The sequence below is a fragment of the Leucopleurus acutus genome (assembly GCF_964270905.1).
Source record: "Leucopleurus acutus genome assembly, chromosome: 3".
Lineage (NCBI taxonomy): Eukaryota > Metazoa > Chordata > Mammalia > Artiodactyla > Delphinidae > Leucopleurus > Leucopleurus acutus.
Window position 1 is genome coordinate 77966267 of NC_139145.1, and position 24713 is coordinate 77990979.

Below are 24713 nucleotides of genomic sequence, written 5' to 3' on the forward strand. Positions count from 1 at the left end.
AGGAAATATGGCTGGTTATTGCATAAGAAATGCATTATAATGTACCTAACAGTAGCTCTGATTAAAAAATAACTATTTCTAACAAAAAAAGATTAAGTGTAAATCAAATGCTTTTTGTAACACCTGCCACTGAAATCAGAAGGGGTGAGGACTGTCAAATAATAGGAAGGGGAACAAAGAACTACATCTGGGAACAACACTGGTTACCACTGCCTAAGGAGAAATTCACAAAAAGGAATCCATCAATCTACTCTCATTAAAACCCAATGAAGGGCTTCCCTAGTGGTGCACTGGTTAAGAATCCACCTGCCAATGCAGGGGACACGGATTTGATCCCTGGTCTGGGAAGATCCCACATGCCACAGAGCAACTAAGCCCGTGTGCCACAACTACTGAGCCTGCGCTCTAGAGCCTGTAAGCCACAACTACTGAAGCCCAAGCACCCCAAATACTGAAGCCCGCATGCCCTAGAGCCCGCGCTCCGCAACAAAGGGAAGCCACCACAATGAGAAGCCCGTGCACCACCACGAAGAGTAGCCCCCGCTCGCCGCAACTAGAGAAAGCCTGCGCACAGCAACGAAGACCCAATGCAGCCAAAAATTAATTAATTAATTTTTAAAAAAAGAAAAGAAAGAAACATTTAAAAAAACACACAATGAAGATAAGGTGTAAATGTTTATAGCCTCTTCTAACCAAGCAAAATTTATGTCAACTTTCTTAATGGGGTGTTTTAAATTGAAGCCTGTAACCCAATACTAGACATATAAACATCACACACTCCTCACAAACTTTCATTCTACTGGGTACACTAAATCCTGAGATCAGCTCATCCTGCAAAAAACAGACTAATAACTTGCCATTAAGATTATATTCCTGCTTACTCCAGATCCTCACATCACTTCTGTACTTAGACAAGGCAGAATTAGCAGAAAGATATAGATAACAATAGGAAAAAAGTCACCATACTTTCCAGCATTTAAATTGTGCATTGGTCAAATGAGAGGGAAGAAATTCATAAAACAGCTAACAGTAAGTATTTAATGTATCTGTGTATTAACTATGGGGCTGCTCCAGACTTCTCTTTCTTATCAATTGCTAGGTCAAGCTTTCCAAGACTATTAAAATGTTGTGTAGAGACTAGCCATGTCAGCATACCTGACTTTCTTAATGAGTTTTTGTTGTTTTTAATTATTGATTATTCTTTTTTAACAAATTTTATTTACAGAAAATAACATCTCCTCTAATTCATAGGAAAATGTTGTTTACTTTTTAATGTTTTGTACAATTTTAATAAGCTCTTTCTCTTTCCCATCACTCTATATGATAGTTTTCTAAATTATTCACTTTTTTAATGACTCAGTATTTTTTCCCTTTATATGGCTTCTAAAAATAATTAAATCAAATCAACAATTATCAAATAGATGTGACTTAAGATTCTGTATAAGATGGTAGAGGATTAAATGATAAATTTTAGAAAGCACTTTAAAAAAAATAAAACACTAGGCAAATATACATCATCACATTGCATACAAATGGAAAAAAAAATGACGAATTTCAGGGTCCAAAGGGGAAGGTGTCAAACACATAAGATCATGGGCTTTGGCACCAGACAGACCTAGGTGCAAATCCAGCTCTGCCATTAGTGGGCAATTTTCTTTATCACCCTAAGCCTCAATCTTCTCATTTAAAAAACTGAGAGGCTAATCAAACTCTTACAGAGCATTATCCTTGATAAATATTAATACCTCAATAAATGTGAACTATTATGATTATTTTAAAAGATTTCAGCAACAGTATAAGACAATCAAGTTTTTAAGATTAGTGCCAGTGTTCTTACCCCACAGATATTATTCCTATAAATGAAAAGAAACAACTCTTCTAAAGAAATCATATTAAAGGAATATGAAAATTTTCATATTATTTCAATGACAGCATTGCTTCCAACAGAAGGCAGAATTAGCAAAGATATAAAAGATCTATCATGAGAAATGACTGAAGTCAACTGATTGGATGTTTAACTAAATTCAATCATAATGCAAAATAACCGTTCTCCAAACAATAAAGAACACTATCAAGGTTTATTTTCTGAATATCTTGAAGGACTTTCATATTTCAGAAGAAAAGCAAAAAGCTTCGTGTTTTGTTCTGTTTCATTTCTGCCTAGATGTAAAAATTACTAAAATTCACACATACAAACTAAGAAAAATAGCTCTATATTGTCTTACTTGAGTATTAAATGTAAGTGGGAGGATCTTCCATATATGAGTAAATTAGTTCTTAGTTTTATTTATTTAAAGTGTACCAGCAGGGACTTCCCTAGTCATCCAGTGGTTAAGAATCCACCTTCCAGTGCAGGGGACATGGGTTTGATCCCTGGTCAGGGAACTAACACCCCACATGCCAAGGGGCAACTAGGCCCTTGTGCCACAACTACTGAGCGCACGCCCTCTAGAGCTCGTGCACCACAACTAGAAAGCCCACACACCACAACTACTGAACCCACACACTCTGGAGCCTGCGCACCACTAGAGAGCCTGCGTGCCACAACTACTGAGCCCACGCGCCACAACTAGAGAGCCCACATGCCGCAGTGAAAGATTCCGCATGCTGCAACGAAGACCCTGCGTGCCACAACTAAGACCCAATGCAGCCAAATAAATAAGTAATTTTTTTAAGTGTACCATTAAGTTAAACTAAATGCTAAATTAAAAGGGTCAGGAATTAGTTCTTCCCAAATCCTCACATCCCCTAAAAAAGCAAACAGATGAACAAGAAAAACAAGTAAAACTACACAGATCTCAGGCCTACAGTGTAACTAGAAGAGAAAAACCACAAACTTCAAATTCCTATAAGTAGAAAAATAAACACCTATATCCAGCAGCATTGTCTTCTGAGCACCCTCTCAAAACTACTAGAGAGAGTGGTAGGGGTGGGGAGGGGGAGTATAGCAGAAGCTCATGGAAGAGAAAAGAAGGAAACAAAGAAAAATCACTTCGAGACACAGACAGTCTACCTCGAGGACAAAAATACTGAGAAGAATCCTGGAAGATTAGAATACTGACTACTGAGCAAAGAATTAAAAGTGCATGGGCCTCCAAATGGCAGTCCTAGAAAGGCAATACTTCTGAGGGAGAAGAGGATAAAACAAAGATGTCCCCTTTGAAGACTGAATGGTGAAGAAAAAGAAGCAAGAGGGGAAATTTATGATCCTGCAGGATAAAGAGAACTAAAAAAAAATTTAATGAAACACTTCCCCACTGTGCCCTACTCCAAAAAGCCATCCATTAAAGAAAAGGCACTTTGCTATACTGACAGAAGATGACAATCTTGAATTTCTTTAAGAAAGAATCTTGCAAACCGTCCCAAACTACTAACTTTACCTACAAAATGCATACAGGTAAGTAATCTCCATCTGTGCAAAGCTACAATAAGACTAAAAAAGAAAATAAGAACCAAAACATTATAAATAAAATTTTCCCAAAAAGAACAACTAGCAAACAGAAGAAAACGATAACACAATACTCAAGCATTTGGGGATAGGAAATAAACATCTTGAATCTGAAATTCAAAAACCAAGAATATAAATGGACAACAAACATGAAGAAATGAAGAGATGATTAAACTTGGGAAAGAAATAAAAGAAAAATCAAAATCATATTAGAAATTGAAGACTAAATTATAATGTTCTCAAAGGAGAACATATTCAAACAAAATTTTAATAAGGCGCATAGAAGAAAAAAAAGAAAAAAAGCAAGAGGATGGAAATGAGATTAATAAAGAACTAAAAAAGGACAGAGAGAAAATGGTTGGAAGAGAGATAGAAAAAGATCCAATGTACATAAAGAGTACCTGAAGAAATAAAAAAATGAATAAGAACTAATATTTAAAATTATCACCCTAGAAAACTTTTTGAAAGTAAAAGATCTGAACACACATATTAAAAAGGCCCACCAGGTACATGGGAAAACTGACCTGGAATGAGCAACACTGAGACTTATCCTAGTAAAACTATTAGATTTTTAAAGATAAAGGAAAAAAAAATCCTAAAGCCCTCAAGGATAAAGATCAAGTAACTTAGAGGAAGATACTGACTGGCATCAGACTTCTAAACAGCAATATAGAAAGCCAGGCAACAATGGAACACCATTTTAAGAAACTCAAGATTTCATATCCAGCCAAGCTGTCCTTCAAGTATCCAGGGTATAGAAAAATAGTTTTAAATACATAGGAACCAGACTTCCCTGATGGTGCAGTGGTTAAGAATCCGCCTGCCAATGCAGGGGACATGGGTTCAAGCCCTGGTCCAGGAAGATCCCACATGCCACGGAGCAACTAAGCCCAGGCACCACAATTACTGAGCTTGCGCTCTAGAGCCCGTGAGCTACAACTACTTAGCCCATGTGCCACAACTACTGAAGCCCACACGCCTAGAGCCTGTGCTCCGAAACAAAGAGAAACCACGACAATGAGAAGCCCGCGCACCACAACGAAGAGTAGCCCCCGCTCACTGCAACTAGAGAAAGCCCACGCGTAGCAATGAAGAAGACCCAATGCAGCCAAAAATAAATAAATAAATTTATTTTAAAAATAATAATAAGATAAATAAATACATAGGAACCAAAGGAATACTATACACGAGGCCTTCTTGGGGAACCTACCACAGGAGGAGCTTTATCCAACCAGGAGATATGGGAGAAACTTTGGCAAAAGGATTGATATATATTCAATTGCATATCTAAGACTAAAACAAAGGTGGGGAAGAGGGAAGAATAATATATAAATGTTAAACTTTCTGAAAAAGTAAAATTAATGCATTCCCCAAAATGTGAACTATAAGGGAAAGAGAAACAAGAAAATAAAATAGGCTCTTTAATTGTTAGAAACAAGTAGGAAACAAAGCACAGCAATAAAAACTGAAAAAACAAATAGTAAGAAATGAGAAAATTGGGCACTATGGGCATATAAAAAGGTATAGGACTTCCACTTCTGGCCTAGATGGAATAAGTGGAATGAACTTACTCTTCCACTGTAAACAATTAGGAAAAAAAATTTTCTTAAGTGGGCGAGGGGGATACTGTTCTTAGACACTGGACAGGAGGCAGAACAGGATTATGATTCTTGATAGAAAAGAAACAAAAAAGATGGACTCTACAATGGCCACAGCGCTCTGCCTGACAGCACTTTCTAGACTGCAGTGCAAAAAGGGAAACAGAAACATAGCAAAACAGTCTCAAAGAGTTAAAGAGATAAAGATCAGAGTTCTGGGAGAATGGGCAGTTAGAATGTAGATGTACTGAAAAGGAGGAAGCTACACAGGAAACAGTTCCAGAAATTTAAATAGAAGTCCCCTTGAGGGCCACAGAGAAAGGCCCTGGAAGATGAGACACCACGTGAAGAAGCAGTCAGGTGGAGATTAGAGGCACGCCAGCCAACAGGGAGCACTAAGACCCTGCACTTGTGAAAGAGCCATCCTGGACTTTCCTGCCCCACCCAGCCGCCATCTCAGAACAGCTACATGAGTGACAGCCAACACCATTTGTAGCACAAGGACCGCCCAGGCAACCCAGAGTCATGCAAAATAATAAATCATTGTTTCAAAACAAAATTTTAAAAGTACTTATAATACACATGGTAATATAATAAAGAATTATATTTTAATGGAGTATAACCAATATTCCAAAGATTAACTTTATTTAACAATGATGGTAGCTAAAATCCTAATTGTTAGAATAAGTAGTATGAGATATGTATCTGGGGAAAATAAAGATACTTGTTTTCATTCTCCTCAAATACAAAGCCTAACACCTGTTACCTATTTATTCTTTGGTCTTTCTAGATTATTGGGGATGAATTTTCTCTTTATTAGTTATGAAAAACCATGAAGTATACATGTAATATCATACCAGTTTGAAGATGAAGAAATTCTCCTAAAGACATGAAAAACAAAATATTCCAGAAGTGATATTGGTAGAGCGATGGTTGCTAGTTTCCCTACTGATTGAGAAGTTACTTATTTAATTTAAATAGCTGGCACAAAGTTTATGCTATAACAACATAATCTGTTCCATTTCCACTTCTCCTTAAAGGTCTGTTCGTCCACAATCATCTCCCACCACTCTCCGGTGTGAATGCTTTAATTCTTACTCCTTGTACATACATCATGCTCTTTTCTGCTATCATTACTAAGTTCTTATCCCCTTCCAGGCCATACTGCAAGCCTTATATCCCTGGTAAGAGAGAATATCTATACACCATTTTAGTTCAGAAGTCCCATCTTTCCTACCAAACTCTTCTGTATGTCATTCTCTAATAAGTAGCCCATCTCAGAATGTCTACAGCACTTACTCTACAATTCAAAGCCTTGTATTTAATCATTCGTTGCTTAGAATAGGTGCCCCAGAAATTAAGACATCTACACCTTATATCTAAGTATCCTTTCAGTTCCTTGTCAATAGATCACACTTCTTCTACTTGATTTGTATCTCCTATAGCACAGATCCAATTTAAAACAGCCCACAAATCCCCTGAAATTTAAGCAAAGTTTTATGCAAAATGTTTCTGAAGAAACAGTCGGTAGTTTTTATCATATTCTCAAGTGACCATATGATACAAATGGTCAGGAACCTCTGTCAAATGATGGGTGTCCATTATTTATACAAAAAATATTTGTTAACTTATAAACTGTCCTTTGTCACACAGCAAAATACTCAAGTTTGCTAAAAGCTAACAAAAAGTTCTATTCATCTGAAAAAAGAAAAAAAAAATCTTTCTGCTTACTGTATAAAGAAATTCAAGCCATGGAAACTATTCAGCTTTTCTTATCTACAGCAGATACATTTTATTATTTCAGTAACACAAGAATAATAATGGAGCATTTCTGGGTTTTCTGAACCATGAAACCATGAAGTCTTCTGTTCTTTAGTGTGCTAATAAAATTAATTTCACTATGAAGCTTTAATAAAACATAAATATGAGTGCTCTCTTAAGAAACTGATAAGAAATAGGGATAGGAAGAACATTTAAAAGCAAAAACTAATCTGAGGTAGAAAGTACTGTTCTATCACCCAATTATATAGTGTATAAAAAAATACAATTAATATCTTCCAAACTTAATTCTTTCTGGCTCATGAAATTATATTCCTATTTGCCAGCATACATAAATCCTGCAGTTCTCATATCAAGTATATCAAAATTAGTATCAAAAAATAAGTGAATTTTACAAATAATGTGCTGTCATTACCTGCTTATTCACAGCATAACTTCAGAGCTTTACATATTCTGTTCTATGTCTGCATGGTTAGTATTCTGGCCATCATAGGGAAGAATCTTCAGGTCTCTCAAAAACAAAGTTGCTTTTCTCATCTTTATGGTCACCTTCTGTTTCTTAGATAAATCTTTGCATGCTTACAGAATTCGTTAACTGACAGGGCATTTTAACTCCTCCATCAAAAAACATATTATTTATGCCAAACAAAAGAGATTAAATCATCTACTCCTTCTCCAATGCTTTACTGTACCTGTCCACTAAAGTTAGCATAAAATAATCTCTCTCGAAGCAATGTAGCTCAGTTTTCTTTTCCAACAGAAGAAAGGATAACTGAAATTTGCCTTTTATTTTAGCCTGCTCTCTAAGGCTTTAATGAAATTCTTCACTACTAAGCTAGGCAGTCTCCTTAAGGCAAGCAATCCACTGCCAACAAAGCATAACGTTTTTTCAACTGACTAATGAAAAGCCATTTTACTTTTTTTTTGATACCTACTGGATAAAAAAACTGCTAAGTAAAAATTCAGAAAGAACGAATGTCAGCTACAGAAATATACTGTTATTTTTATTACGTAGAACACAGCCACTACTTTTGGACTCACAAAATTACAGGGTATCGGAGTTATAAATCAAAAAGTGTCAGGAGTCAGGTGGCTTTATCACTTTTCAAAAATACATTCTTGAGGCTTCCGGGAAGATGGCGGAAGAGTAAGACGCGGAAATCACCTTCCTCCCCACAGATACACCAGAAATACATCTACACGTGGAACAACTCCTACAGAACACCTACTGAACGCTGACAGAAGACCTCAGACCTCCCAAAAGGCAAGAAACCCCCCCACGTACCTGAGTAGGGCAAAAGAAAAAAGAATAAACAGAGACAAAAGGATAGGGACGGGACCTGCACCAGGGGGAGGGAGCTGTGAAGGAGGAAAGGTTTCCACACACTAGGAAGCCCCTTCGCGGGCGGAGACTGTGGATGGCGGAGGGGGGAGCTTCGGAGCCGCGGAGGAGAGCACAGCAACAGGGGTGCGGGGGGCAAAGCAGAGAGATTCCCACACAGAGGATCAGGGCCGACTGGCACTCACCAGCCCAAGAGGCTTGTCTGCTCACCCGCCGGGGCGAGCGGGGCTGGGAGCTGAGGCTCAGGCTTCAGTCGGAGCGCCGGGAGAGGACTAGGGTTGGTGGCGTGAACACAGCCTGCAGGGGGTTAGTGCACCACGGCTGACCGGGAGGGAGTCCGGGGAAAAGTCTGGACCTGCCGAAGAGGCAAGAGACTTTTCCTTCCCTCTTTCTTTCCTGGCGCTCGAGGAGAGGGGATGAAGAGCGCTGCTTAAAGGAGCTCCAGAGACGGGCGCAAGCCACGGCTAAAAGCGCGGACCCCAGAGACGGGCATGAGACGCTAAGGCTGCTGCTGTTGTCACCAAGAAGCCTGTGTGCGAGCACAGGTCACTATCCACACCCCGCTTCCGGGGAGCCTGTGCAGCCCGCCAGTGCCAGGGTCCCGTGATCCAGGGACAACTTCCGCGGGAGAACGCACAGCGCGCCTCAGGCTGGTGCAACGTCATGCCGGCCTCTGCCGCCGCAGGCTCGCCACGCACTCCGTGCCCCTCCCTCCCCCTGGCCTGAGTGAGCCAGAGCCCCCGAATCAGCGGCTCCTTTAACTCGGTCCTGTCTGAGCGAAGAACAGACGCCCTCCGGCGACCTACATGCAGAGGCGGGGCCAAATCCAAAGCTGAGCCCCTGGGAGCTGTGAGAACAAAGAGAAAGGGAAATCTCTCCCAGCAGCCTCAGAAGCAGCAGATTAAAGCTCCACAATCAACTTGATGTACACTGCATCTGTGGAATACATGAATAGACAAACGAATCATCCCAAATTGAGGAGGTGGACTTTGAGAGCAAGATTTATGATTTTTTCCCCTTTTCCTCTTTTTGTGAGTGTGCATGTGTATGCTTCTGTGTGATATTTTGTCCTTATAGCTTTGCTTCTACCATTTGTCCGAGGGTTCTATCCGTCCTTTTGTTTGTTTTTTTCTTAATAATTACTTTTTATTTTAATAATTTTATTTTACTTTATCTTCATTCTTTCTTTCCTTCCTTATCTCCTTTAGACAACGAATCATCCAAATTGAGGAGGTGGACTTTGAGAGCAAGATTTATGATTTTTTTCCCCTTTTCCTCTTTTTGTGAGTGTGTATGTGTATGCTTCTGTGTGAGATTTTGTCTGTATAGCTTTGCTTCCACCATTTGTCCTAGGGTTCTATCCGTCCATTTTTTTTGTTTTTTGTTTTTTCTCTTAATAATTATATCTTTATTTTAATAACTTTATTATATTTTATCTTACTTTATTTTCTTTCTTTTTTTTCCTTCCTTCCCTCCTTCCTTCCTTCCTTCCTCCCTCCCTCCCTCCCTTCTTTCTTTCTTTCTACCTCTACTAATTCTTTCTTTCTACTTTTTCTCCCTTTTATTCTGAGCCGTGTGGATGAAAGACTCTTGGTGCTGCAGCCAGGAGTCAGTGCTGTGCCTCTGAGGTGGGAGAGCCAACTTCAGGACACTGGTCCACAAGAGACCTCCCAGCTCCACATAGTATCAAATGGCGAAAATCTACCAGAGATCTCCATCTCAACGCCAGCACCCAGCTTCACTCAACGACCAGCAAGCTACAGTGCTGGGCATCCTATGCCAAACAACTAGCAAGACAGGAACACAACCCCACCCATTAGCACAGAGGCTGCCTAAAATCATAATAAGTCCACAGACACCCCAAAACACACCACCAGACGTGGACCTGCCCACCAGAAAGACAAGATCCAGGCTCATCCACCAGAACACAGGCACTAGTCCCCTCCACCAGGAAGCCTACACAACCCACTGAACCAACCTTAGCCACTGGGGACAGACACCAAAAACAACGGGAACTACGAACATGCAGCCTGTAAAAAGGAGACCCCAAACACAGTAAGATAAGCAAAATGAGAAGACAGAAAATCACACAGCAGATGAAGGAGCAAGATAAAAACCCACCAGAGCTAACAAATGAAGAGGAAATAGGCAGTCTACCTGAAAAAGAATTCAGAATAATGATAGTAAAGATGATCCAAAATCTTGGAAATAGAATGGACAAAATGCAAGAAACATTTAACAAGGACCTAGAAGAACTAAAGATGAAACAAACAACGACGTACAACACAATAAATGAAATGAAAAATACTCTAGATGGGATCAATAGCAGAATAACTGAGGCAGAAGAACGGATAAGTGACCTGGAAGATAAAATAGTGGAAATAACTACTGCAGAGCAGAATAAAGAAAAAAGAATGAAAAGAACTGAGGACAGTCTCAGAGACCTCTGGGACAACATTAAACACACCAACATTCGAATTATAGGGGTTCCAGAAGAAGAAGAGATAAAGAAAGGGACTGAGAAAATATTTGAAGAGATTATAGTTGAAAACTTCCCTAATATGGGAAAGGAAATAGTAAATCAAGTCCAGGAAGCACAGAGAGTCCCATACAGGATAAATCCAAGGAGAAATGCAAATCCAAAGAGAAATGCAAATCAAAACTACAATGAGATATCATCTCACACCAGTCAGAATGGCCATCACCAAAAAATCTAGAAACAATAAATGCTGAAGAGGGTGTGGAGAAAAGGGAACCCTCTTGCACTGTTGGTGGGAATGTAAACTGATACAGCCACTGTGGAGAACAGTATGGAGGTTCCTTAAAAAACTACAAATAGAACTACCATATGACCCAGCAATCCCACTACTGGGCATATACCCTGAGAAAACCATAATTCAAAAAGAGTCATGTACCAAAATGTTCATTGCAGCTCTATTTACAATAGCCCAGAGATGGAAACAACCTAAGTGCCCATCATCGGATGAATGGATAAAGAAGATGTGGCACATATATACAATGGAATATTAGCCATAAAAAGAAACGAAATTGAGCTATTTGTAATGAGGTGGATGGACCTAGAGTCTGTCATATAGAGTGAAGTAAGTGAGAAAGAGAGAGACAAATACCGTATGCTAACACATATATATGGAATTTAAGAAAAAAAAAATGTCATGAAGAACCTCGGGGTAAGACAGTAATAAAGACACAGACCTACTAGAGAATGGACTTGAGGATATGGGGATGGGGAAGGGTAAGCTGTGACAAAGCGAGAGAGAGGCATGGACATATATACACTACCAAACGTAAGGTAGATAGCTAGTGGGAAGCAGCCGCATACCACAGGGAGATCAGCTCGGTGCTTTGTGACCGCTTGGAGGGGTGGGATAGGGAGGGTGGGAGGGAGGGAGATGCAAGAGGGAAGAGATATGGGAACTTATGTATATATATAACTGATTCATTTTGTTGTAAAGCAGAAACTAACACACCATTGTAAAGCAATTATACTCCAATAAAGATGTTAAAAAAAAAAAATTCTTACCTGATTAAGTGAGGTGGTATCTGTAAGTACAGCATCAGGAGGTCTATTAGGTATGGCTACAGCTACCTGAGATCAAAAAACATTACACGTTAAATAATAACAAAATAATTGTTATTCTCTTTACCCAAACTGATATTTCATAAACAACCATGTTTCAATATACAGTCATCCCTCAGTTTCCAAGGGTGATTGGTTCCAGGACCCCTTCATGGATACCAAGATCTGCAGATGCTCAAATCCCTTATATAAAAGCAGTGTAGTATTTGCATATAATCTATGCACATCCTCCCATATACTTGGGAGGATGTGCATAGATTACTTATGATACCTAATACAATGTATATGCTGTGTAAATAGTTTGGGAACTTTCTGGAATTTTTTTTTCTGAATATTTTTGATCCACAGTTGATTCAATCTGCAGATGCCAAACCTGTGGATACAGAACCCACAGATACGGAGGGCTGACTGTAACAAAATCTGCAAACTGGATAAAAAGTTTATTTTAATATTTTATTTTCAGCACATAATGACATTTAAAATTTCATAACTGCTAGCTTCATCTACATTAAGATTTCCCTGAAATGACCTTGTTTAATGAAAGGAATTATATAAGCAGATCCATTCTCTAGGCCACAAAGGAGAAAAAGGTAAAGACTCTTTTCCCAATGCAAAAGATGACAGTAACTATAAGAATTAGACAAACAATTCACATCTATATTGATTTAATCTTTAAATGCACTTTACCAAGATTGTGGATCTCTTTGCATTTATTTTCTTTTTAATTTTTATTGCAGTATAGTTGATTTACAATGTTGTGTTAATTTCAGGTATACAGCAAAGTGAATCAGTTTTTTATATATATATACATATACACACATATATCTCCACTCTTTTTTAGATTCTTTTCCCATATAGGTCCTTATAGAGTATTGAGTAGAGTTCCCTGTGCTATATAGTTAAGTCCTTATTAGTTATCTGTTTTATATATAGTACTATGTATATGTCAATCCCAATCTCCCAAATTATCACTCCCCCACCATTTCCCCCCTGGTAACTATAAGTTTGTTTTCTACATCTGTGGCTCTATTTCTGTTTTGTAAAGAAGTTCATTTGTATCGTTTTTTTTTCAGATTCTGCATATAAGTGATATCATATGATATTTGTCTTTATCTGACTTACTTCACTCAGTATGGCAGTCTCTAGGTCCATCCATGTTCCTGCAAATGGCATTATTTCATTCTTCTTTATGGCTGAGTAATATTCCATTGTATATATGTACCACATCTTCTTTATCCATTCCTCTTTTCTTTTTTAAGTGCATAAATCTTTTTTTTTAATAAATTTATTTATTTTTTTTGGCTGTGTTGGATCTTTGTTGCTGTGTGCAGGCTTTCTCTAGTTGCAGTGAGCGGGGGCTACTCTTCATTGCAGTGCGCAAGCTTCTCATTGCAGTGTCTTTTCTTGTTGCGGAGCACAGGCTCTAGGCATGCAGGCTTCAGTAGTTGTGGCACGCAGGCTCAGTAGTTGTGGCTCGTGGGTGCTAGAGCACAGACACAGTAGTTGTGCCGCATGGGCTTAGTTGCTTCATGGCATGTGGGATCTTCCCGGACCAGGACTTGAACCTGTGTCCCCTGAATTGGCAGGCGGATTCTTAACCACTGCACCAGCAGGGAAGCCCCCATTCCTCTGCTGATGGACATTTAAGTTGCCTCCATGTCCTGGCTATTGTAAACAGTGCTGCTATGAACATTGGGGTGCATGGTTTTCTCCAGATGTATGCCCAGTAGTGGGATTGCTGGATCATATGCTAACTCTATTTTTAGTTTCTTAAGGAACCTCCATACTGTTCTTCGTAGTGGCTGTATCAATTTACATTCCCACCAACAGTGCAAAAGGGTTCCCTTTTCTCCACACCCTCTCCAGCATTCATTGTTTGTAGATTTTTTGATGATGGCCATTCTAACCAGTGTGAGGTGATACTCATAGTTTTGATTTGCATTTCTCTAATAATTAGTGATGTTGAGCATGTTTTCATGTGCTTTTTGGCCATCTATATGTCTTCTTTGGAGAAATGTCTATTTAGATCTTCCTCTTTGCATTTATATCCTAATTGGAGCAGTTGAGCTTCTTGGATGTGTAGATCAACGTTTTTCATCAATGCCATTGTTCCTTCAATTATTTTTTCTGCTTCTTTCTCTCTCCTCTCTTTCTGGTATGCCCATTACATAAAAGCTGGTGTACTTAATGGTATTTCACATTTCTCTGAGCCTCTTCATTCTTTTCCTTCACCTTTTTTCTTTCTGTTCTTCAGACAGAGATAGATTGATTGATCTTCAAGCTTTTTGATTTTAATTCTGCCACTTCAAATCTACTGTTGAGACCCTCTAGTAAATTCTTCATTTCAGTTATTGTACTTTCAGTTCCACAACTACTTCTATTTGGTTCTTTTTTTATATAATTTCTATTTATTGATTTCTTTCTCTCTTTTTTTTTTTTCTGAGCCACAACACGCAGCTTGCAGGATCTTAGTTCCCCGACCAGGGACTGAACCCGTGCCCCCTGCAGTGGAAGTGTGGAGTGCTAGCCACTGGACCACTGGGGAATTCCCCAATTTTTCTCTATTTGATGAGACATTGTCATCATACTTTACTTCTTTACACACTTTACTTCTTTAAGCATGGTTTCCTTTAGTTCTTTGACTATATTTACAATAAATGCTTTGAAGTCTTTTCCTATTAAGTCTTCTCAAAAGCAATCTCTGTTGCCTGTTTTGTTTTGTTTTTTCATATATATGGGTCATACTCTTTTATTTCTTTCAGATCTTGTAATTTTTGTTGATAACTGGATACTTTAGATAACATATTGCAGCAACTCTGGATACTGAGACCCCTTTCCCCTTCCAGGGCTTGTTGTTATTGTTAACTTGTTTATTTGTTTAGTGACTTGGCTAGACTATTTAAGTACATTTCCCCCACAGTGTGCAGACTCTGATGTTGCTCCTCAGAGGGTACAGCCTTGGGCAAGCACAGTCAGCCTGGGATGGATGACAGTGGTTTTAGCAGGGCTCTGTGTGACTGTCTCTCCCTGATCTCTCTGTTAAACTGTCTGTCCAGCTGTTCAGCTTCACAAATTGACAGATGACTGTTCTATTATTTTCAACAGTGCCCTGGGGCATAAATTGTTCCACAATCTGATCCAATTAAAGTCAGGCCTTTTTGGGGGTGTAGTCTTTGAGGCCAGTCTTCGAGGTTTGTTATGATCCCATGATGACTCTTCTTAGCTGTCTTTCCATGGTTCTCTCTGGCAAATTTCTAGTTGGACTAGTTTAGTTTACTGCTTTCATGGAGCTACCAGCCTCCTCTTGATTATCACTAAAGTTAACACTGTTTTTGAAACCATCCTTACTTTTGAGCTTCCAAATACTTGGTACCAAAATGAGTCAGTTTCCGTGGGAAGAGCTTCAGAGCTCTCTATGTTATTACAGCCTGCCTTGCCCCCCAGGCCAAACCTCTGCACCACTGCAACGGACATGAGGGCAAGCATCGTGGCCCACTTCTCTCCAAGTGACATCCTCACTTTACAAGAAGAGTCCTAGGCAAGGGAGGAGCTTCTGGTCTTCTCAGCTTGCCTCTAGTAGCCGGGGACCACCACCCTATGAGCAGGCTGGGCAAGAGTTATCAGGGCCCTAGTGTTCTCAGTCTGCCACGGTGGAACACAGTCTCCACCCTACAAGTAGGGGCGGGGTGAAGGAAGACAGCCCCGTAACTCTCAGCCACTTTTACCTGGAATTGAGCTTCTGCAGCACAAGCTGGGGCTGGGGAGTGGTGTGGAGGTAATAGGAAAAATGAGTGGGCTGGTCCTCCTAGGAAGACAGTGCGGCCCTATTCTGGGAACTGAGGGCAGAGGTAAAAGCTAGGTTAAATTGATGTAAAATCCAATTTACAAAATATTTTTAGGAAAAAAAAATATGTTTTTGGATAGAATTTGAGAACTAAAGAGTGACTAGAATTGTTTTATACAAGAGAAATGCTCAAGTCATTTAATGAATGATGATTTGCATTTATACAAGGATCACTTGTATGTGTTAGGTTTTTCTAAAGAGTTTTGGATGCAGGCAAAGTTTGCATAAGAAAGCAAAGATATTCCCATAGTTACCTCAGCTACATTACACTTACGTCAGCCAGACTTTTCTATATATAACATATGTTATATATTAAAATATACAAATATAAACAGCATTTCAAATCCAAGGAACACATTCTGATTCAAAGAAGTGTGGACTACTGAAGCCCTACTCTATGAAATTACACATATGGTAAGTTCAAAATACAGATAAGGATCCTTAAAGACACATGTATCTCGCTTATGAAGTCATATCCTACCTTAGCTTTGTCTGACGTCCGTTTTCCACCAAAGCCTCCAGAGCCAACAACAAAGATGGAGAACTGATTATAACATATAAGTTCCTCCCCAGAATAAGAGTAGACTGAAAAGTAAATGAAAGAAAAAAAGAAAAGAGGTTATTACCAAAAGACATAACTAGTTACCCAATATATGATCAACAATCCTTTGAAAAGTTTCAGAAACAAAATCCAATTACTAAAAGGCTTTGCAATTTAAAGACACCCAAGTTTGGGATACAGAGCACTCATTTTAATCACTCACTACCAGTCTCTGGAAGGCAGAGAGAAGAGGATCTTGACAAATCCTCTCTTGACTATGAAACAGCAGTTCATCTCACCTCTTCTTAAAGTTCCCCAACTGCCTTTCGTATTTCAATTCTCTCCTTCTCAAACCTTTCAAACAATTCCACTATAAAATGCAGACTAACGCACATGAAAAGATGCTCATCATCGCTAATTATTAGAGGAATGCAAATCAAAACTACAATGAAGTACCACCTCATACTGGTCAGAATGACCATCATTAAAAAGTCTACAAATAACAAATGCTGGAGAGGGTGTGGAGAAAAAGGGAACTCTCCTACACTGTTGGTAGGAATGTAAATCGGTACAGCCACTATGGAGGTTCCTCAAAAAACTAAAAATAGAATTGCCATATGATCCAGCAATCCCACTCCTAGGCATATATCCAGACAAAACTATAATTCAAAAAGATGCATGCACCCCTATGTTCATAGCAACGCTATTTACAATAGCCAAGACATGGAAACAACCTAAAAGTCCATCAACAGATGAATGGATAAAGAAGATGTGATACACACACACACACACACACACACGCGCGCACACACACACACACACACACACACAGGAATATTACTCAGCCATAAAAAAGACTGAAATAATGCCATTTGCAGCAACACGGATGCACCTAGAGATTATCATACCAAGAGAAGTCAGAAAGAGAAAAATACCATATATCACTTATATGTGGAATCTAAAATATGACACAAATGAACATATCTACAAAACAGGAATAGACTCAGAGATATAGAGAACAGACTTGTGGTTGCCTAGGGGAAAGGAAGGTGGTGGAGGGATGGATTGGGAGTTTGGGATTAGCAGATGGAAACTATTATATATAGGATGGATAAACAACAAGGTCCTACTGTATTGCACATGGAACTATATTCAATATCCTTTGATAAGCCATAATGGAAAAGAATATGAAAAAGAATGTATATATGTATAACTAAATCACTTTGCTGTACAGCAGAATTTAACACAACATTGTAAATCCACTAAAATTCAATAAAATTTAAAAATTAAAATAAAATACAGATAACCACACTCCTAAATTTTCAAACATTCTGCTGAAGTCCTCAATAGAGCCTGGAATGTAAAAGAAGAAATAAGTGAGAATGAAGGTATAAGCTTCAGGAGGGCAGGATCATGGCTTTTTTGCTCACCATCATATTCCCAGCAATTAGAACAGTAACTGGGACAGAAAAGGCACCTAATAAATAGGTATTAAATTAATTAGTAAATCAATGAACAAACGATGTGATTGAGCAAGTTAGTGAATAAGTAAGCAAGTAATGAATGAAAGACAGCTGTCCCTCTTTCTACTGACTACTTTCCTGGTGACAGTTTGAGCATCACCTAAATCACCAGCACTATAAAACTAGGAATATGATTTTGAATTGTATAATAAGGAAAACTATAATTATAACAAAAAATAATGGAAGTCACGGTGATTTGTATTTAAAATAAGACTTTTACCCTTATTACACAGAAAATTGGATATCTAATTCCATCTATATTTTATCTACAGATTCTAATACATTATTATCCATTACCAAGCTATAGCTAAATAAATGGAGTAGATCAAGAAAGAAGAGTAAAAATTAAAGCTAAGGTTACTGCAGAACTTTTTTGTGGTAGACATTTGGTAGAATGGTGAGAAGACTAAAAGAAAACTGGGTGAGTTGCAGCCAAATGTTAGCCAATATTTGAAATGGTTAGAAAATACAAAAATCTTAAAAAAGAAAGAAGAGGGATAAGGAGGAAGAGGGAAAGAGAGAGAACAGACACATGTTCTACGTGTCTATGATGAAATACATAGTTTACTTTGTAAACTATGAGTTAACAAAAACAATGTAGTAGAAAAATATTTAAGAGCATTAAAAATGTTCTCAATATATTATTAAGTAAAAACAAGGCAAGTTCCAAAACAACATATTCAGTATAACCTCCTGTATATTTAGAACAAAAATGATAAAGCCTATATTCCAAATACCAGACAATATTAAACTTTCCACTGCTATTTCCAAAATTTTTTATAATGCTTATCTATTTCTATTGTTCTTAAACTTTAAAACAAATAAATTCTAAGCAATGTATCTTTAGTTTATGTTTAAATACTAGTATTTCAACATTCATTAAACTACTATAATCTTTTTTTCCACTGCAAATAAAATGTGGCTATGGTGTTTAAACCACATTATAAGTTCAACAGGTTTGAATGTGCAAGGCTAAGAACCTAACTACAATTTATAAGAATGATTCAGGGGTCAAATATGTTCCAAGTTCCAAAGAGCTAACACAGAAAAGAGTATCTACAACATAGCTTAATTATCAACTGAGGGCAGTCTATGTATTCATTCCTGCCAAAAACATAATCTAGGAAGCATAATTCTCCTCTATGCTTGCTATACCAGCCACATTTCTCACCTCTGTGCTTTGGTTATGTTGTTACAAATCCCCTGAAATGTCCCACTCTCTGGACCACCCCCTCCTCCCTTATTTTCTAAAAAAGCTTGTGAATTTTTAGAACACTAATCTTGCTTTCTCACAATTGGAAGATAAATAGAAACTTATTCATCAACTTCTGTGATAAAGTATTGTATTACATACAAAGTGTATGAATCTAACAATATTATTATAAGAACTAGAAATGAGTTACCATCCATAAGAATTATTAAACCGGATCCTTTATCCAGGACATCAGCAACAACTGCTTCACATTTTACTTTTCCTAAAATGGGAAGTAAAATAATAAATAAATAGTAAATAAATAAATAAGGAGACTGTTTTAAAGACTGTAAGTTATATGAGGACATGAGAGAAATTAACATAACTTCCACTGTAAGTTCAGCAAAACTAAAAAATCATGATTTAGAATAATTTTCAATATAATGTTGAATCATAAACATTAAAAGCAATCAGAATACCTGAATCACCAAATTTGAAACATCAATAATTCTGATAAATTAGGTTGTAAAAAGTAACAATTTTCAATCATTCAATGAACACTTGTTAAGCATACAGCCAACACCATCTACCCCATTCCTTCTCAAATCTCTACTCTACGGGCTTCAATTAGACAGTGTTTCTTTCTAACTACTCTGTTCTTTTAGGGACTGTTCCATTATTTAACTGGTAATGTTAAATCTTGATGGATTAACAATTGTTTGGGAGTGAACTCATAATCTTTTTCTCCAAGCTGTTTTTCTCTTTTGTTCCCTATACGAATGAATGGTACTATCCACCCAACTGCCAAGCCAGAAACTTCAGCATGACCCCTGCCTCATAAAATAGTGTCTAAGTATGTGGCAAGACTTGAGTATGCAGAGACTGGGAGAAGCTATATTATATGAAAAGTTTCTGATTTCATCCTGAAGTCTATGAACAGCCATCTGGGGTTTTTAATAGAGAAGTGACAAATACACTTGCATTTTGGAAATAATATTCTGGCTACAGTGAGAAGAGCAGACCTGAAGGGAGCAAGAATGGAGGCAGAGAGAACACTTAGAAAGTGAGAGATGACGGTGGTCGAAGTGAGGTGGACAGAAATAGGATTCTAAATGTATTGAAGGGAGAGAATCAAAGAATTTGGTACCTGCCTGGGTGTGAAAGATGGTAAAAGAAACGCTAAGGATAACTAGATTGCTGTCACTTTCACCTCCTAAATCTCTCTCTGCTTCTCCCACCTTCTCTCCATCTCTCCACCACCACCTTAGCCTAAGCTACCATCATTTCATTTGAACTATCACAACAGACTTCTAACGAGGTACCTGCATGTCCACTCTGACCAACTTTAAAACCTGCTCTCCTATTATGTCTGAAGTTATTTTTTCCCAAAGTCAACCTGATTACCAACCTGATTATGCCAAATCCTTCTATTTTAAGTTCTAATGGTATCATGTATGTTTCATCTGTAATGTTTAGCACATATAGTTGCAAGTGTACATTTATTTGTGTGGCTTTTTGATTATTGGCTGCCCTCCCCACCAACTAGGTTATATGCTCCATGAGGGCAGAGTCCAGATTTGCTTCCATTCTCCATTTATTCACAACCCTAGCAGAAAGCCTAGAAGTTAGGAAGTAATCAATAAATAATTGTCAAATTGCTGATGATCTCTTCAGGTGATCAACTCCACATCCAATGAAACACCAAGCCCACTCCCTACATATCGCTATAATTTCTCCACTTATAGCCATCCTCATGCCCACAATCCTATTCAATCAACCACGGTCTCTAACCTAGATTATTACAACAGTCTCTTACAAAATCTCCTTCTCTCTATCTCATTCCCTTAGAATCCAAGCATTACAAACATGAGCCAGAGTTGATGCTTTCTAAAATCCACGTTTGATCATATAATTCTCTCCTTTCAGTCCTTCAGTGGTTATCTATTGTCTTTAAAATAAAAGCCAAACTTCTTCACCTGACCACACACTGCACACTGCCTCAGATAAAAAAGGGCTGCGTGAAAACTTAGGCTGTAACACTAAACGGAAGACTCAAACTGAGATGGTGGAGCAGGAGAACACGAAACTCACCCCCCCCCCCCCGACAAACACATCAAAAATACATCTACACGTGGAACAATTCTCCCTGAAAATTAAGTGGAGACTACCAGAAAGACCTGTACAACCAAGACTGTAAGAAAGACCCACAGGTAACTGGGTAGAAAGGGAAGAAAAGCGAGCGGGTCAGGACCTGTGCCCCTGAGAGGGGACTCAGAGGAAAAAGGAGATTACACAGGAAGAGACCTTCCCTGGGGAGTGAGCACTGCAAGCCACATATTGGGCACCCCAGCCCTGGTGTCCGACAGAGGGAACACGAGTCCCCTTGGCTGGCTGGAGGGCCAGTGGGATTAACAGGAGGGCTGTGGGAAGCCTGGACTCCGGGAGCATGTGAACACTTACGTGCTCCCGAGGCAGGGCAGAGAGGGCAGACCGAAACCACTTGGGTAGCTGACTAGTTGTCTACAACTGCCCTGGTCCCCAGCCTGAGCTGAGAGAACACGCCAGCACCATTTGCCTCGTGTTGCAGCTTCACTCTCTGGGCTGCCGTGATTGAGGAAAAGGCTCAGCCATGAGACACTGAGGAGGTTCAAACCCTAAGTGGCAACTGAGTGGCGAGGGGGCAGCCATTACTGGTGACTGCACTGGGGCTCCAGATCTCTGATGGTGGCCACGCCAAACAAAATCCATGCTCCGACCCTCACTGACTACCCACCCCAGCCACTCTCGCTCCACCACTGCTCCCCTCTAGGGTAAGGGTGCCAGCGCTGGGAGGGGGGAAAGCACACACTTAAAGGAAACTTAGCCAGCTCAGACCCGACCCTCAGGGCTTCTGCTCCAGCAACTTGGGACCTGCCCCCCGCACCAAATAGTGGGGTAACAGCCACTAAGCAGAGGGCAAGCTCTACCTAACACCTAGCTTGGCCCTACTCCTCCATCTCCAGCCCCACCCCCTACCAAGATGACAGCTGCCGGCACACCTTGAGAAAAGACATAAATTGTGCTCACATCAAATCCAGCTCTCCCATCAATGCCACTGGGAACACGCAGACTGTATAGAGACACGCCCACAAAAGAACACCCCTTCAAGACCACCATAGGTAACTACTTCACCAAATTTCAATAGATAAGCAAAATGAAAAGACAGAGGAATCTGTTTCCACTGAAAGAACAAGAGAAAACTCCTGAAAAAAACAACTAATGAAATAAAAATAAACAATTTACCAGATAAAGAATTCAAAGCATTAGTAATAAGAATGCTAACTGAATTAGGGAAAAGAATAGCTGAATACAGTGAGAGTTTTAACAAGGAACTAGAAAATTCTAAAAAGAACCAATCAGAACTGAAGAATACAACAACTGAAAAGAGAAACACACTAAAAGGAATTAACAGCACACTAGGTGATACAGAACACATAAGTGATCTGGAATATAGAAAATGGAAATCACCCAATCAGAGCAGCAAAAAGAAAAAAAATGAGAACATTTTAAGGGATCTTTGGGGTAACATCACGCATACCAACATTCCATTATAGGGGTCCCAGAAGGAGAAGAAAGGGAAAAGGGGGTAAAAATATATTTAATGAAATTATGGCTGAAAATTTCCCAAGTCTGAAGAAGAAAACAGATATCCAGGTACAGGAAACACAGAGGGTCCCAAACAAGATGAATCCAAACAGACGGGCACCAAGACATAGCATAATAAAAATGGCAAAACTTAAAGAGAGAATTCTAGAAGCAGCAAAAGAAAAACAAAGAGCATATACAAGGGAATGCCCATAAGGCTATCAGCTGATTGTTCTGCAGAAACTTAGCAGGCCAGAAGGGAGTGGCATGGTATATTTAAAGTGCTGAAAGGGAAAACCCTACAACTTAGGATACTCTATCCAGCAAGAGTATCCTTCAGAACTGAAGGGGAGATAAAGAACTTCTTGGATAAGCATCAATACTAAACCAACCCTAAAACAAATGTTAAAGGGTCTTCTCTAACTGGAAAAGAAAAAGCTATAACAAGAATTAAGTATCTATAGAAGGAAAAATCCCATTAGTAAAGGCAAATATATAGGGAAGGCTGAGGCTCAACCACTTAAATAAGCTAGTACAAAGATTAAAAAACAAAAAATTGTAAAATCAAGTATAACTACAATAATCAGTAAAGGGATAAACACGAAGATGTAAATATGACATCAAAAACACAGATGGGGGAAGCGAGTAAAAAAATGTAGAGCTTTTAAAATGTGTTTGAACTTCAGGGACTACCTGGTTTAAAACAAATAAATAGAGTCATAGATCAACATCTATGAGCCCCATGGTAACCACAAATCAAAAATCTACAACAGATACCCAAAAACAAAAGAGAAAGGAACGTAAGCAAAAGAAAAGCGTGAAACCACAAAGGAAAAAACTAAAAGAAGAAGAAAAAAACAGGGAAGAACTACAAAAACAACCAGAAACAAGTAACACTAACACTGAAACAGAACTATTCAGCGTTAAGCAATACGAATTTTTTTTAATTAAAATCTCAAAAAAAATTAAAGTACAATTCTAGCTATTTTCTGACCTCTACCATTATATAATGTGAAGTGAAAAAGACTTTTTTTTATTTTACCGCCTTACATGGTCAGTATATAATTAATATTCTGACATCAGAGTAGCAACATAAATATATCGAAGTAAAGTGAAAAAATAATGAGAAGATTTACTGAACAAGTAAGATATTATTGAGAAAAATAAATTGATTATTAAGACAGCCTTGGTTTTACTTACTCTAAAAGAAAATAGAAAAAAGTTAATTACAAGACATTGTATCTTTTAACATTGTTTGCTTTATGAAAATCAGTACCAACACAAATACCTGAGAAAAGAATGAAGAATCATATTCATGGGACTCATAACTGATTATACACAATCACTAAGTTTAGGACACACACAGAAAATGCTCCTTTCAATTGCTGACCAGATGTTTAGTATTTTGAAGTAATTTCTTAAATAAGACTATTCAAATAGGACAAAGTTTAAGGGAACCAAAATAGGTACTAGTTAACATCAATCTACTCTAACGCCTGACATGCACATAAATAACTTACAGTTTATTTAGGTTGGTCTATGCCAGTTTAACACATTGACACAGTTTGGAAGGTTAGTCAGAAAATAAAACGATCAAGAACTCACCTGCTCTGGGAAGTGGTTTATATAACTCCAGGTACTGCTCCCCATGAAGAACCTGCATTAGGGTAAGCAAAATTTTATTAGTAGACTTTCTTCTTCCACAGCTTCTTCTGTGGATACCGCTAATCACAAGTGGCATTTCACTGTCCACACGTTCACGTGACTACTTCCCCCAAATTATCTGTCTCAATTTGGCTCCCACTTCTTAATTATATGATTCAGAAATAATCAGTACCCCAATCTAAAGACTGTCAGCTCTCTAGAATAGAAGAGATACATTTGTATTCTTTCTTGACATTCCTAAATTTTTGTTGACTGATAACTGTGGATTATTTGCCAATGGAGACACTAAACTAGGCGTATTTCCAGTGTTCATCACTGTGCCTGGAACATAGCAGGTATCCAGTAAATATCTACTGAATAAAAATGAACAAATAGGTCAGTACTAGAAAAGTAATTTCAGGTCACACCTGCCACATACAAATGACACAACCAAAACATTAATATAAATCTTACAACCACATTCAAGTAAAAGCAATGTCAACATTTTCTTAGTGTAAGAGTAAATACTAAAGACTCTGTGCAACTTCATAGCCACTTAACCTCAATGTATCAAAGCAAG

At 38.5% G+C, this 24713-nt stretch overlaps 1 protein-coding gene across 1 annotated transcript in view; it reads right to left on the minus strand.

Annotated features, from left to right (window-relative positions):
- Positions 1–24713, minus strand: part of HSD17B4 (hydroxysteroid 17-beta dehydrogenase 4) — a 91606-nt gene that overhangs the window by 26986 nt on the left and 39907 nt on the right. Inside the window, exons 14-17 of the mRNA XM_082836765.1 lie at positions 24095–24146; positions 19077–19148; positions 16091–16194; positions 11709–11774 (exon numbers count right to left, since the gene is read on the minus strand). Of these exons, the coding sequence (XP_082692891.1) occupies positions 11709–11774; positions 16091–16194; positions 19077–19148; positions 24095–24146 (294 nt within the window). The remainder of the gene's footprint in view (positions 1–11708; positions 11775–16090; positions 16195–19076; positions 19149–24094; positions 24147–24713) is intronic.